The sequence below is a fragment of the Sitophilus oryzae genome, unplaced genomic scaffold (genome assembly GCF_002938485.1).
Source record: "Sitophilus oryzae breed Bouriz unplaced genomic scaffold, Soryzae_2.0 scaffold_810_pilon_pilon, whole genome shotgun sequence".
NCBI lineage: Eukaryota > Metazoa > Arthropoda > Insecta > Coleoptera > Curculionidae > Sitophilus > Sitophilus oryzae.
The window spans coordinates 5,082,113-5,095,423 of NW_022147429.1; the positions used below are offsets into that span (position 1 = coordinate 5,082,113).

A 13,311-nucleotide genomic window follows, 5' to 3' on the forward strand; every position below is an offset into this window, starting at 1 on the left:
TTTCAATTAGTGGAAAAAGTTAACAAACTTTCAACTTTTCCACTAATTATACTTCAAAACACAAAACATCCCCCTTTAGAACTTCGTCTGTCATGTTAAGAAATGAAAGTAAATAATATAGCGCCTCTCGTGTTTTGTTCGCACACTAAAAAATTCAATTAATGCCTGTATATATTTTTAATATATTTTTTAAATTTACATTTTTTTAATTGTTAAGTGCTCGGTTAAGTAATATATTACATTTAAATGGAATATATTACATAACAATTATGTCAATTACAGGATTACAAGCTTGTTTTCTAACATTTTTTAAATAAAATGAATTATAAAATTTCAATATATGTATATTTGTCGTAGGTATGAAAAAAGTAAAATATAAAATGGACAAACGCTTACTTACATTGCAATAAAGCTTCCACTTTTAGTTTTGCAATCCAAACGTAATATTTCTATTTCACAAATAAAAATATCCGACAACACTAAAATCGCTGAAACTTCCGCGGCTGACAACGAAAACTGAAAAATATAACGGCACTTTTTGTTTTGGACCTGCATATCAACATTACGCGGTACCATTACGTTTTTGTTTTTGAAATAATATAAAATATCTAATTATAACTTGTAAGTTTTAATATTTTAACATAATTTTAACTATTTCCGACAATAACTAACTTTTTGTTATCAAGATGACATAGACGGCAATTGACATATACGTCATAATATTTGAATTTTAAATATGTATGTAATATAATTTAAATTAATATAATGCAACTTTATACTAAGAAAACATTTATACATTCACAAAATACAACAAAGTCTAATAATGTAGTTTGAAAACAATGAATATTGAATTAAAATTAAAATGAAAAAAGTTAAGCGCGAAATTAAAATGAAAAAAGTTAGGCCCTTGTGTTAAAATTAGATGATTAAATTTTAGCAACTTTTACACCATTTGATGACCGGTGGCGCCTCTAGTGTTTGTTCGGGCGGTTGGTCTTTTACTCCCGCTTATGGCCATTAAAGAAAAAGTTCTAAAGGGGGATGTTTTGTGCTTCAAAATTTGCGAGGAATGTCATTTTGGCCTATGACAGGGGCGGGAAAGTGAAATAGCAAAAACGGTTCCACCGTTTCCACGGAAATTTCAAATAAAATAGTTCTACCCTCAGGCGCTAGGTGGTAGTGCAATTAATTTTTAGGTTAAGAAGTTGCTACTTGTTATTGCCAGATGGTGTTAAATCAGAATTATTTTGTAGTTTCCATAGTTTCCAACGGCCATTGTCATACTATTGTCAAATTCTCAAAAAATATTGTCGTTGTCATAGCGCTAATAATAATATTATCAAGTGATTATCAAAACGTTTTTCAAATTATAATTTGTTATATGTATTTTAATTAGACAACTCCTTTTGTTTTTGGCCGTAAAAATATAATGTAAGTCGCAATATAATGTAAGTATTTTTGCCATCATTTAAGTACCTATTTATATTTACTCCATTTACAAAAATTTAGACGTATTACGTTGGTCTTGTTTTATTATAATAAACGATGTTTAAATATTTGATTTATAAATAAAAAATTTAAATAATAAATAATATTTACACATGTTTGGCTTTAATTTTATTTAATAATTGTATAAATTATACTGTTAAATCTTATTTTTTACACATCACAACGATACTTCTTGTTATTAGCATTGTTGAATTTGTGTAAAAAATAAGATTTAATAATCAAATTTAATTATTTTAGTGTAAAATTCAATAAATACGCTCATTTAAAAAGCCCGCGCTTCGATCCATTTAAAACAAGCCCTACTCAATAGATGCCGCCACTTCTTTAGGACCATTTTTCAGTATGGCAGAGTCCATTCTTTTTCTAGCTAGGTATATTCTTTGGCCTATTATTATCATCTGGCAAGAGAAAAATGTGGTTAGAAATCAAAAGTTTATTGTTTTATAAGCTAAATATTAGGCTTTCTCTATGGATATAACTGATTACCGCAACCTGTTGCTAGGATATTCTATTAATTTTAATTGTGTTTTTTAGACATTGTGAATGATCGTAATCGTAAACTAAAGTGTATAAAGTGTAATTGAAACCACTAATTTATTCCACTAATTGCGAGGTTCTGAATGAAGCTTATAAGATGTTTATAATTAATTCATTTTTGTTTCCTAAAATATTTTGATTGAAAAAAAATATGTAAAGAAATTTGATTAAAAGAAAATTTGATAAAGAAAACATGTAAAAGTCGGCAACGCTGTGCCGGTCAAGCTTAATCACGTGAATAACAGTGTATTTGGTTCAAAGATTTGATATGTTCTATATGAATTTAATGTAATGTGATTTTATCAGAACGTCAATGGTCCTCGAGTTAGTTACATATTTAGACATTTTTTTGCCCCTTTCATTGGATGAATATATAACGATAAAAAATTAACTTTATCTATATGGGAGGTGGATCGGTGGATTATAATAGCCTAGACCCGTAATTCTAAACTTAAGTAAACAGGTAAAATATGTGAATTATGTCTTTGTTGTTGCAGTCGAATCGCCCGGGACTGTTACCAAAAAAGGGACACAATAAAGAAGAGAAATAATTAAAAAGGGATTTAGATCTGACATAACATATAAATTAACTACTTGTTTTTATCTTCTTGTCGTTTTCATTATTACAATATTTATTTATTATCAGCACTTCCCATATTTAGCAAAAATAAAAGCCCTGCTAAAATATTTGCTTAAAAAAACAAAAGGCCTCATTTGTTTTTTTTTGCAAGGCAAAGAAAATATTTTTGTCTTTATTTTCTTTTATCTCTTTCCGTTTGTATACGAAAAAGAGTTCACACTTTCAGTTCGTTCTGAAGGAAGAAAAAATGTTCGCTACGACCTTTTTAGCTGGTCTCTGAAGTCTGGAAAACAGTCCCTAAGGATTTTCACAGTCTTGTCCCCCGTTTTGTCTAAATATTCACTCCGTTCTACTTTTGATTACCTGCTTTTATTTTATATTCTGTAGTAATTTCCTTCTCGTTATCCTTGAATATTTAATATTTCATTACCTTTAAAACAAATTTGCATATTTTCAACGTATAATATTTTGTTATATTTTAAATGTTTGGAAGGTTGGGCTAGTGGCCAGTGGCGGCTGCGTAGCGTGGCGTCAATACAAAGGATGTAATAAGTAACTGCTATTAACATTTTACGAATTTTTTTGAAGTTACAAAAATAAAATATACAAAATGGTCATAACTGTTTATTAATTTAGTTAATAAAAATTATCAATTTTGTGTCATACTTTCACTATTTTTATTTTGTTACATTTCTAACCCTCAAGAATCTTAAAAAAAGTTAAATTGACTTCCATAGAGCTTTAATTGCTAATTGTTATAAATGAAACACTTTAATAAAAATTTTTGTTAAAAAAACAAATTAATTTGTGTATGAATGATTAATAATAAATACTAAGAGCTGGCAACGGTTAGTCTTGGGTCGAGATTTCCGTATGTAAGAAGAGTACAATGCGTGTATAATGTACTGAACAAAGAGGGAACAGTAAACACGTTGCCAAACGTATGAAATGAATCGAGAAACTGTGCACATTGCTAAGAGACGTGGAAGGGGATATAGCAGATTTGTCGAGAAGTGTCTAGCCCTAGCAGTCAACTTTTAAGCTTGACCAATCAGGTTGGTTAGCGTGGTTATTTGAAGGGTGTTAATTCATTTGTGTTTGTCAAAAACTCTAACGTGATTGGTCGGGCTTAATAGTTGCCTGCTAGGGCTAGACACAAGTGATTTGTCGCAGTTGGCCGGTCGACCCATTCAGCACCTCTGTCAGTACTTAAAGTTCTAGGCAGAGGTGTACATCATGCGTTCAGCTTCAGGATTTAATTACGTCTAGTGATACTTTATTTGTTTATTTATTAACGAGTCGTTGTAATTTTCCCTATAGCTTGAACATTTTTAAGTGCAAGCTAGAAACACTTGCATTTTTGGTAAAAAAAAGTGGAATTGAGTTGGTTTTCGACAGTGGTCGGGCTATTAGAACTCTGAATTCAAAAATCGATATCTCGAAATCTATTAAATAATTGATTGTAGTTTTTTCAAAAACTTTCTTAATATTTCTGCTGTATTTTCTTCGTAGACAGTAAGTGAAAATCTTTATCAATAAAAAAATTACACGACTGCTGAAAATTGCTATGCTCTAAAAGTAAATAGATGGGTTGTTTACAATTTTTGAATGGAATAAAACAACCTTATCGAATTTTTCTTATGTAAACATATTGTAAAAGATCCTATCTTCAAAATAAAAAAACAGTTTCAATATCTAAAGTGTTTCTTGAGTTATGGCGTGTTGTGTTAAAAAGTTGAGTTTTTAAATTATCGCGATCTAAAACGAGAAAACGTCAGTAGTTTTCTCGTTTTAAAAAAATTACACCCTAAAGATATCCCTATAATTCCATTTCAGATGCTCAGAAACATTTCTAATGATTTTATCTAGTTATCTTTTCGAAAAAAAGTCTTTTAAAGATAAGCGGTTTGCGATCGTGATTTTACTTTACTTGATAGGGAAGGCGAACTGGCAACGCCGCAACAGCACTCCGTCGCATTTCTCTCACTCCCACTTAATAAGATCCCTATGCGATTTACTTCCACACATGTAAATACCGACACAAGAATAACAGTTGCCAGCACGGTATATACATACTACATACATTACTATAGTAAATATATCTAAAATTGTAATTTATCCCTTTCTACAAGATCATTTTCATAAATATTACTTATAATAATAAAATAATTTAGCTCTTCTTGGTTAAGCTGGTTTCATAAGGGTGATTCAAGCACATTTTTGAATCGAACAATAAGTATTATTACAATACTAATTTATAGATGAGGTACCTATTCTTCAGTTTTAATCAAAGTCCTACTAGTCATAGGTTATTGTTGTGATGATAAAAATAAAATTTTAATATGTATGAATTGCCTATCTCCTAAAATAATAAATAAAGACGATTAATTTATTTTATCTCTGTTATACGAGGACAAATGTTATATATTTCACATTCTACTGCTGTGTTAACTATAACTAAATAAAGTAATACTTTACATATCAATATTTACTTATAAAATAAAGCAGAATTTTTAAATTCACCATGTTCAAATTGTCTCCTTAATTAGGTACATGTTAGGTACTATTTTTGAAGTATAAGATTATTAGCTACAGGTATCAATTCAGAATTATAGCAGTGCTGAGTATTAAATGAAAAAAATGCATTTTTCTTGCTGAAAATAAATAATTATTTATGAGTTATAAAACATTTACAAAAAAGAATATCTACCACCTACCGGCACATACATTATTTAAATATTCCGAAAGTACTCTATTAAAGGTAATATTTGTAAAACTTATTACAATAATTCAATATCCTCTTGAAAAATATCATCTTGAAAGTCAATTTGGTGTATTTTCTTGCAATAATAATATCCTGGATGGTAAATAAACGTAAAACATAAATGTTTTTAGGTTAGAAAGAAAAGTATAAGAATGGTCCAAAAACGATTCTTGCTGCAGAGCTAGGATCAAATTAGGTTCAACTGTTTTTTCTAGTCCTAGAACCGTCCGCGTTATAACCCGAACATCTAACTTGATCTAATTGAGAGTCCAAAAAAGGTCCAAAAAAGTTCTCATCGAACCCGAACGCAAATTTTCTTCTGCGCATACGTATCGCCGTTCTAGAACGGTTCAAGAACAAAACCGAACAAAGTTAATATTTGCCTGATTTCTATCACATAAATGACATTAATTGACAAACAAAACCAGAAAAACCAGCCTTGTCGCACTGGTTAGTTTGGTGACAGTTATAACCGAATTTTTCAGGAACCGTGTTCCGTAATAAGAAAACTTTAATTTGTGAATTTAATCACACAATATTGAGAGTTATTTCTTGTCACAGATTATCGTAGTAAATTTACCATCCGTTCTTTAGTTTTACAACTCGCTTGTAAAATCGCTCTATGGCTAATTTGTAGCATATATATGTAAATATGTTATATCTTTAAAAAATGTGTATCTCATAGTAAATTTACTCACAAACCGTTAGTAAATATTAATAAATTTAATAAAACACGTGTTTATAATTATAATATATATTATAAAGGTTAATAAAAAGTCTCAAAACAGTGTTTGTAAGATCTCTCCTTAGTATATCTCTTCTTGTCTAGAAGAACCTTACTGGAATTCTGCGCCTAACCAAAATAGGGACAAAATTGCCATTAGGTAAAAAATAAAAAAAAACATGCAAGAAAAAGGTATCTAATCAAAACAGTCAACTTATCCCAACTTAAAGACTATAGATGTAGAGTCCTCTATTTCGGTCCTCTATTAAATTTGTCCTCCGAAACAGTCTGAAAGAATAAATAATGCTTAGAGCTTTGTTGATATGGGGAGATCATAGAGCGATTATGTTTATATAAAAAAATCGCTAAAATTAATATACCAATAATTATAATAAATGGAGATTGCGTTTTTCCTGAGAGCTGATTTTATATTTACAGAAACTACATATAAACATAATTAATATAATATACTTACCCTTATATTATAAAAACACTAATCACCCACGCACTGAGACTCCCACCTGTTCAAGAAACTGCTTATATTAAAATGTTCTTCGTCTTTCCTCTAACTACGTTTTCAATCGATTATTTAATTTGCATCAGTTTCACAAGAGTGGTCTATAGACATGCAATTTTACTACAAGATTGTATTTTTGATTTAAATTTAATTTTTAAACTTACGAAACTTATTGTTAAAATAATATAGTTCAGCAATAGCATTTGATATTAATAAACTGTTTTGCAAAATTACATTTTTTTGTGAAACTATGCAAAAATATCTTATTTTTACAAGTTTCTTAATAAAAATACTCTAATGTATCAATTTTGTAAAATTACTTATATTTTTTTCAGTGATAGGATATCTCAGTGACCTTTTTAAATAAAAACGTATTACAATATTTTAAAGGGATGCATCGCCTCACAAAAACGCGGGAAAACTGTAATGGACTTAGTAAAAAGGCAAACCAAATTAAAGTTAACAATTAAAGTTGATAAGATTAACAGACGAAGCAATGTGCAGATTCTGTCAATCGACAGACGAAAAGACATAACAAATTCTAAATCAGTGCGAAGGCCTGGAAAATATACGGTTCTTTGTACTAGGCGATGATAGGCTACAAAGGGCTAGGATGGAACCCTTATTAGGCTTTGTGAAACGCATACGACTGGATAATGTAATCTAGATATCAGCGGACTACAATAGATCTCAAAAGGCGAGGCATAGGCGCATACCAACTACCAACCTCATAAAATCTGATCTAATCTAATAAAGATTAGAGAGTTTAAGTTTAAATGAATTTACCATAATAACGCCATCCTAACTTTTGTTTTGTTAAATTAATTTTATTAAATCAGTTTAATATTTTTTAACTAAATTCCTTTTTATCATATATACTCAGTTTTTTTTCTCAGGTAAGATTTCGACAGACGATGACGAAAAATGAAGAAAAGCAGATGACGTCCCATACCAATCTATTTCTTTCACTAAAAAAAGTTTCTAATAATTTTTAAGTTAACTATGGATGGGTTTAAATATAAATTCGTCATGCGTCGTCACTTGTTGTTTTTAACCAGTTTTATTGGTTTATTTCAAAAATGACAGATCGTATTTCAATTTTATTGGTTTGACGGAACGATGAACGACAAACGGACGCCGATGCGTATGAACCCGCCTTTAGATTTTTGACGTTTGTCAAAGTTTTGCCAAATTATAGGTTATAATTTTGTGACAACTTTTGTCAAATACCCTGCGTTTTGGAAGATGATGCATTTTGATTCGTGTTATTACGTGTGTTTTGTGTCTTTTGAAGTCAAGTGGAGGAAAAATTGAATGAAAATTAACTGTAGAACCCAAAGCACAGTTTATGGTTAATACTCGCTGCCCAGGCAGAAAGTCTTATACTGTGGTCTTATACACATACACCAATAAAATTACTATCAATAAAGTTCGTATACCATCTCGTCGCAGATAAGTCCATCTCGAATATGGTAGAAGGACCATTAAATTCATACTCGGTGTTTTTTTGTCATCATTTAAAGAGAAGGACCATACTAAACACATACTAAAAACTGGAGTAGCTGTAAAATATCGACATCACACGATAGATAAATAATGGATTTTAGTACTGCAGAAAAATAATGTCAAAAGGTACTGGTTTCAAAAAATTAAGATTAAAGTTAATTAATCAACCTGTGAGGTATAAAATTTGGTAAGTGTTATTATTAATAAAATAGTTTGTTTTATTTGTGTTGTTTTATTTATTCCTGCGGAATATTACAAATTTGTATTTGTACATAAGTTATATTATTGATAAATATAATCATAAATGTGGGAAGTTTCATAAAGCTTGAAAGTAAGAAATAGTTCTTTTTTATATTTTTTGGTATGTGGTGTCTTGTTTTTGTTTGTTTTGTATTAACACATACCGTTTTTTATTAAATAAAATAACTCGATTACATTTTTTCAGTTTTATACAGTTTTTTTCACAATATTTTGAAGTTACTTGTCAGTCAAATTTTAAATACATATATTAATTTCCTGCTATGCGTTCCAGTTGTACCAACTTATTTCTTTGAAAAATAAAATAAACTATTTTGAAATTAAAATGACAGACACATCTATCACTGTCAAGGATCTTCTCGTTGGACAGACTTATACAGGGTCCGGCAATAGTGCGTCGAGCATTTGTAGCTCCTAGAATAAAAGACTTGGGAATTTTGTTTAAGTGAAAACCTAAAATATGTAAGAGGATGTATTTAAGGAAAATATTTTAACTTGTATAGGGTGGCCCAAAAAAGCGTGAGTAGATCGAAACCGTTAAAAATTTTGACATACTATAAATACAAAAAAATTTCAATTTTTAATTCTCCATCTAATAAAAAAATAATACACAGGGTGTTCCATTTAAAAAAAAAAGAAAAATTATTTATATTTCAGAAAGTTTGGCGTAGAATTTTGTATGATTTAAAATTACAATATTTAAATACCTGATATAGTTTTGGTTTCAGGGCTGTTCTTGTATTTTTATTAATTTTTTTAAGAAGGGCTGATAAATATATATTTTTTATTTATTTATTAATATCTTTGTTAAATTATTTTCTTATAAAAACATTTATTATTTATTTATTTTCTTATCAAAACATATTTAACAATATCTTAGGATTATGTAAAGTGATCAAAAAAGAAGTCAAAAATGCAATAATATACAGGGTGTTCCATTTAAAATCATCCCAATCCAATCACTTTTTTGAGCCACCCCGTAGAAGTTAAAATATTTTCCTAAAATACATTCTAATACATACTTAGATGCCCGACGCACTATTGGCGGACCCTGTACGTATAAAGATATTAAAAATATTATTGTATCAATAAATTAATAAGAAAGCACTAATTTCTTATATCAACCCGTCAAATTTTACCGAGTTTTTGATACTATAAGAAAAAAATATATTATAATCCCGTTAAAAATAAAATAACATAGTTGCTGTAAGTTTCATGTATTTTCAGAAGTAAAGAAATCAAAATAATTTTAATGGCGACATATCTTATTGTTAGATACTTATATTCAGAAAACTTCAATCTAAAAAATATTAGTTCTCTAGAATGTCCTAATGTAGTGATAGATAACCTATGACACGCGTGTCGGTGTTGACACTCAAGCTAATTTTTGGTGACACGCATCTTCAAAGATAAAAAAATACATAACTGAAGTAAACTACTCAAAACAATTATCGCATATTTTCTAAAAAAATATATATTAATTTGAAAAACAAGACACTTTGTTTGTTTTGACAAATACAAATAGTTTGGATAATGTGAAGGAAAATTCGAAATAATAAGCCTAGGCGTCAAACGTACAGAAATGACACAAAAGCAATAATTTTTGCGACGTGATTGACAATATAAAAACTCATTTTAACGCCTAAGCATAAAAGTAAAGCACTTTTCCAAAATTGCGAAAATATATTATTAAACTGACATAAAGTGTCAAATTTAACGAGTGTACCAGTGTTTCTCGATATAAAATTACTTACAAGGTATTACTTTTAAATCGTTTTATTTTATTTGAAACGTTTAAAACTGTTTAAAAAAATTGTAAACGTTTGAAAAAAATAGCATGTTCTATTTGGAGTAAAAATTACTTTTTTGCTTTACCTGTAATGTCAAGTACAGCTTAGACACAAAAAATGTCATTTTTACTCCCAATAAAACAATATACTATTTTAGTCTTCACTTTAATAACCTTATAACAATCTCTATAACCGAAATATACTAGTACCAGATGTATATTAAAACATCTTGTTATTAAAGACAATTATAACGTCAATAATATTAATTAAATTTTAATAATTCATAAATATTTTTATTGCTCTATAAAATGTATAATAAAATTTTACATAATAAAGTATTTCGTTTGATTTTTAAACAAAATCTAACAATTTTATTTTTATTCAAAATAGTTTTATTTGGTACAAATTATGACAAGACAAATTATAGTAGTATAAGTTATTATTAGGTTATCATATTTAATAACATTTTAATAAATATAATCAAAATGAGATTCATATTTATTCGTATTTATATTATAACAGCATTACAATGAGTTTGGCTTACCTTCCAGGGTCAACTTTAAAGGTGTTCCCATGGATACCGTGATAGATGGCAGCTATGGACCATGCTACACCAATTCCCAAGAAGACATTGACAGCGTTACTTCCTGTAACGTTGCCCACACTTGCATCTGCGTGTTTGTCATGGATAGCGGCTACTTTACTGGCAAATGTGTCTAAAATTAAAAAGAAAAAGTATAAAATGTGTATCCTATACTCATAAGTAGTGAAAATGTATAAATTTAATTTCTTAATGTTAGCAAGTTTATGATACAACTAAACATTCTTAATAACTGCACGCATAATGGTAATTAAAGCTTAACAAAAAAACGTAAGGTTGCGACCCAGCATATTCATTAAACAGCCAGTTGTATTAGTTTGTAAGTTTTATTATTTTTTTCATTATGCAAGCATTCATAGCACCAGTCTCAAGATGTTATAAATGTGCATATCTGACACACCGCCTATACCTTTTTTATTTTTTCAGATAAAAAAACGAGATTTGGCGTGTTAGTAATATGACAAAAATTAGGATTGATGGACACATTCATTTGTTTTCGGTCACTTTCTGTTTTACCGGAAATTACTACAACTTTTGATTTTTAAATGGCACCCTCGATATATTTTAACATTGAAAATGTTTCTGTTATCCTATATAAGGGAGCCCAAATCGAATTAAAATGCTACATTTGCCACACCATGACGTCATATATACAAGGGTATAGGAAATCTCGGCGCAGCGGCGGCAGTCGGCCAGCGCGCGCAAAAACCATTACATCGCTAATTGTTTATTGATATATCTTTATTAGTTTAAAAGCAAAAAATATGGGGTTTGCTTTGATACCTTGTCAAGACATAAGCGAAACTTTTAAATTGTTTCTTTTTTTCATTTAGGCCTTCGTTTTTCGTTAAATGAAAGTTATATTAAAAAAATATATTTTTAAACCAAATTTTCGCATGATTGAAATGATTATTCATGTTTAAAGTTTTTTTTGGTCATAAGCGCTAATGGAAATGTTTTTTTGTAAATAATTATAAAAAATTACTCCCTACGAAGACTTTATTGTGTACTGGATCAAAAAATAAGTATTTGTTTTCTCTATACGGTGGTATTAATATATCGATTTTTGATGATAGTGCCTTTTTACCCGGTCTAATTTTGTACTACTTTCGGAATAAGGGTCCCCATATCATGTACTGCAAATGTACTGTACTTCCATCCCTGAAAAATTCAGCTTGTGACACCGAAGTGAGAGGTAACGTCAAAATAAGCTTTAATCTACCTACATCATAGGTAGGTGTAGGTACTCTAGGTATATTCTACCTAGACAGTAGCTGAACTGGCTGACAGTAGTAATTAATTTGTTATCCAATAAGTAGTTGTCATTATATAAGTTTTAATCATCTTATACCTCCTATAACGGTAGGTTTTGGATTTTTCCTGATTGGTTTGTTAAACAAAAATATACTGGGCATATAAATGTCTGTTACAGGTTAATTCGTTAAAGAAATATTAATATAATATTATTTATAATATATTATATATTATATATAATATATATAATATTATTTTAATAATAATAGTATAATAGTAATGGCTATATTATGTTATAACACATACATATGTATTGAATGTACTTATTTTAACCACTGCATTGTTTTTTTTTAATCTCACAAATAAGAAATGTTTTATAGTTTTTATTATAAAAAACAGTGATTATACAATTTATTTACACCCCTTACACTGTTTTCTGTAAGGGGTGTAACCAGGAGTATATTTCGTAACTTCTTACGATATAAGAGGCCCCCCACAAAGTGTTTTATTACTTAATGCTTACAATTTAATAATATATTTGTACATAAAATAAAATAGACTAGAAAGTCAATTAATTAATATTGACGTAATTACTAAATAAGTACAAGATTTTTTTTCTAATTATTTTAGTGTATTTTTAGTCACCTAATTATAAAGGAGAGATATCCAACCATTGCATTATTTTTACTCACAAATAAATGTTTTATGGTTTTTATTATAAAACAACGATTAATTTATTATACACCCCTTAACCCAAACACTCCAAGGAGGATATTTTGTGACCCCTTATTTAAAGTGGACAAGCTTTATTAGTCAATGTTTTAATTACCCAGCGTCTTTAATAAAAATCTAATGTAATTTTTCATAGAAATGATCTGACATAGCAAACACAGCAAATTTTATCAAACAACTGACACAGCAAATTTTATCAAAAAACTTTTTGATTATCTACAAGGAGTAAACCGCTGACAAATGTCTGTATACTAATGCCAAAGTAATGTCAAAAATACAAATTAAATACCAAAATTTCTCATTAATGCCCCACTAATGCCAAGCTGATTCCAATATAATACCACTAATACCACGAATAATATGTAACACATTTGTTTCACGAATTAACCTGTAACAATACTGGTAGGTACGTGCACAGATTTTTTCCTAGGTAACTTAAAAGTCGTTAAAAAGTCTAATTATATTTAAAGAAGATATAATTCCAACAAATTACATTATAAGGCCAATAATGCACAAGTAATACCATTAAAATTTTAGCG

At 28.8% G+C, this 13,311-nt stretch overlaps 1 protein-coding gene across 1 annotated transcript in view; it reads right to left on the minus strand.

Annotated features, from left to right (window-relative positions):
- Positions 1-13,311, minus strand: part of LOC115889092 (sodium/calcium exchanger 1) — a 342,486-nt gene that overhangs the window by 19,119 nt on the left and 310,056 nt on the right. Inside the window, exon 6 of the mRNA XM_030909008.1 lies at positions 10,730-10,901. Within this exon, the coding sequence (XP_030764868.1) occupies positions 10,730-10,901 (172 nt within the window). The remainder of the gene's footprint in view (positions 1-10,729; positions 10,902-13,311) is intronic.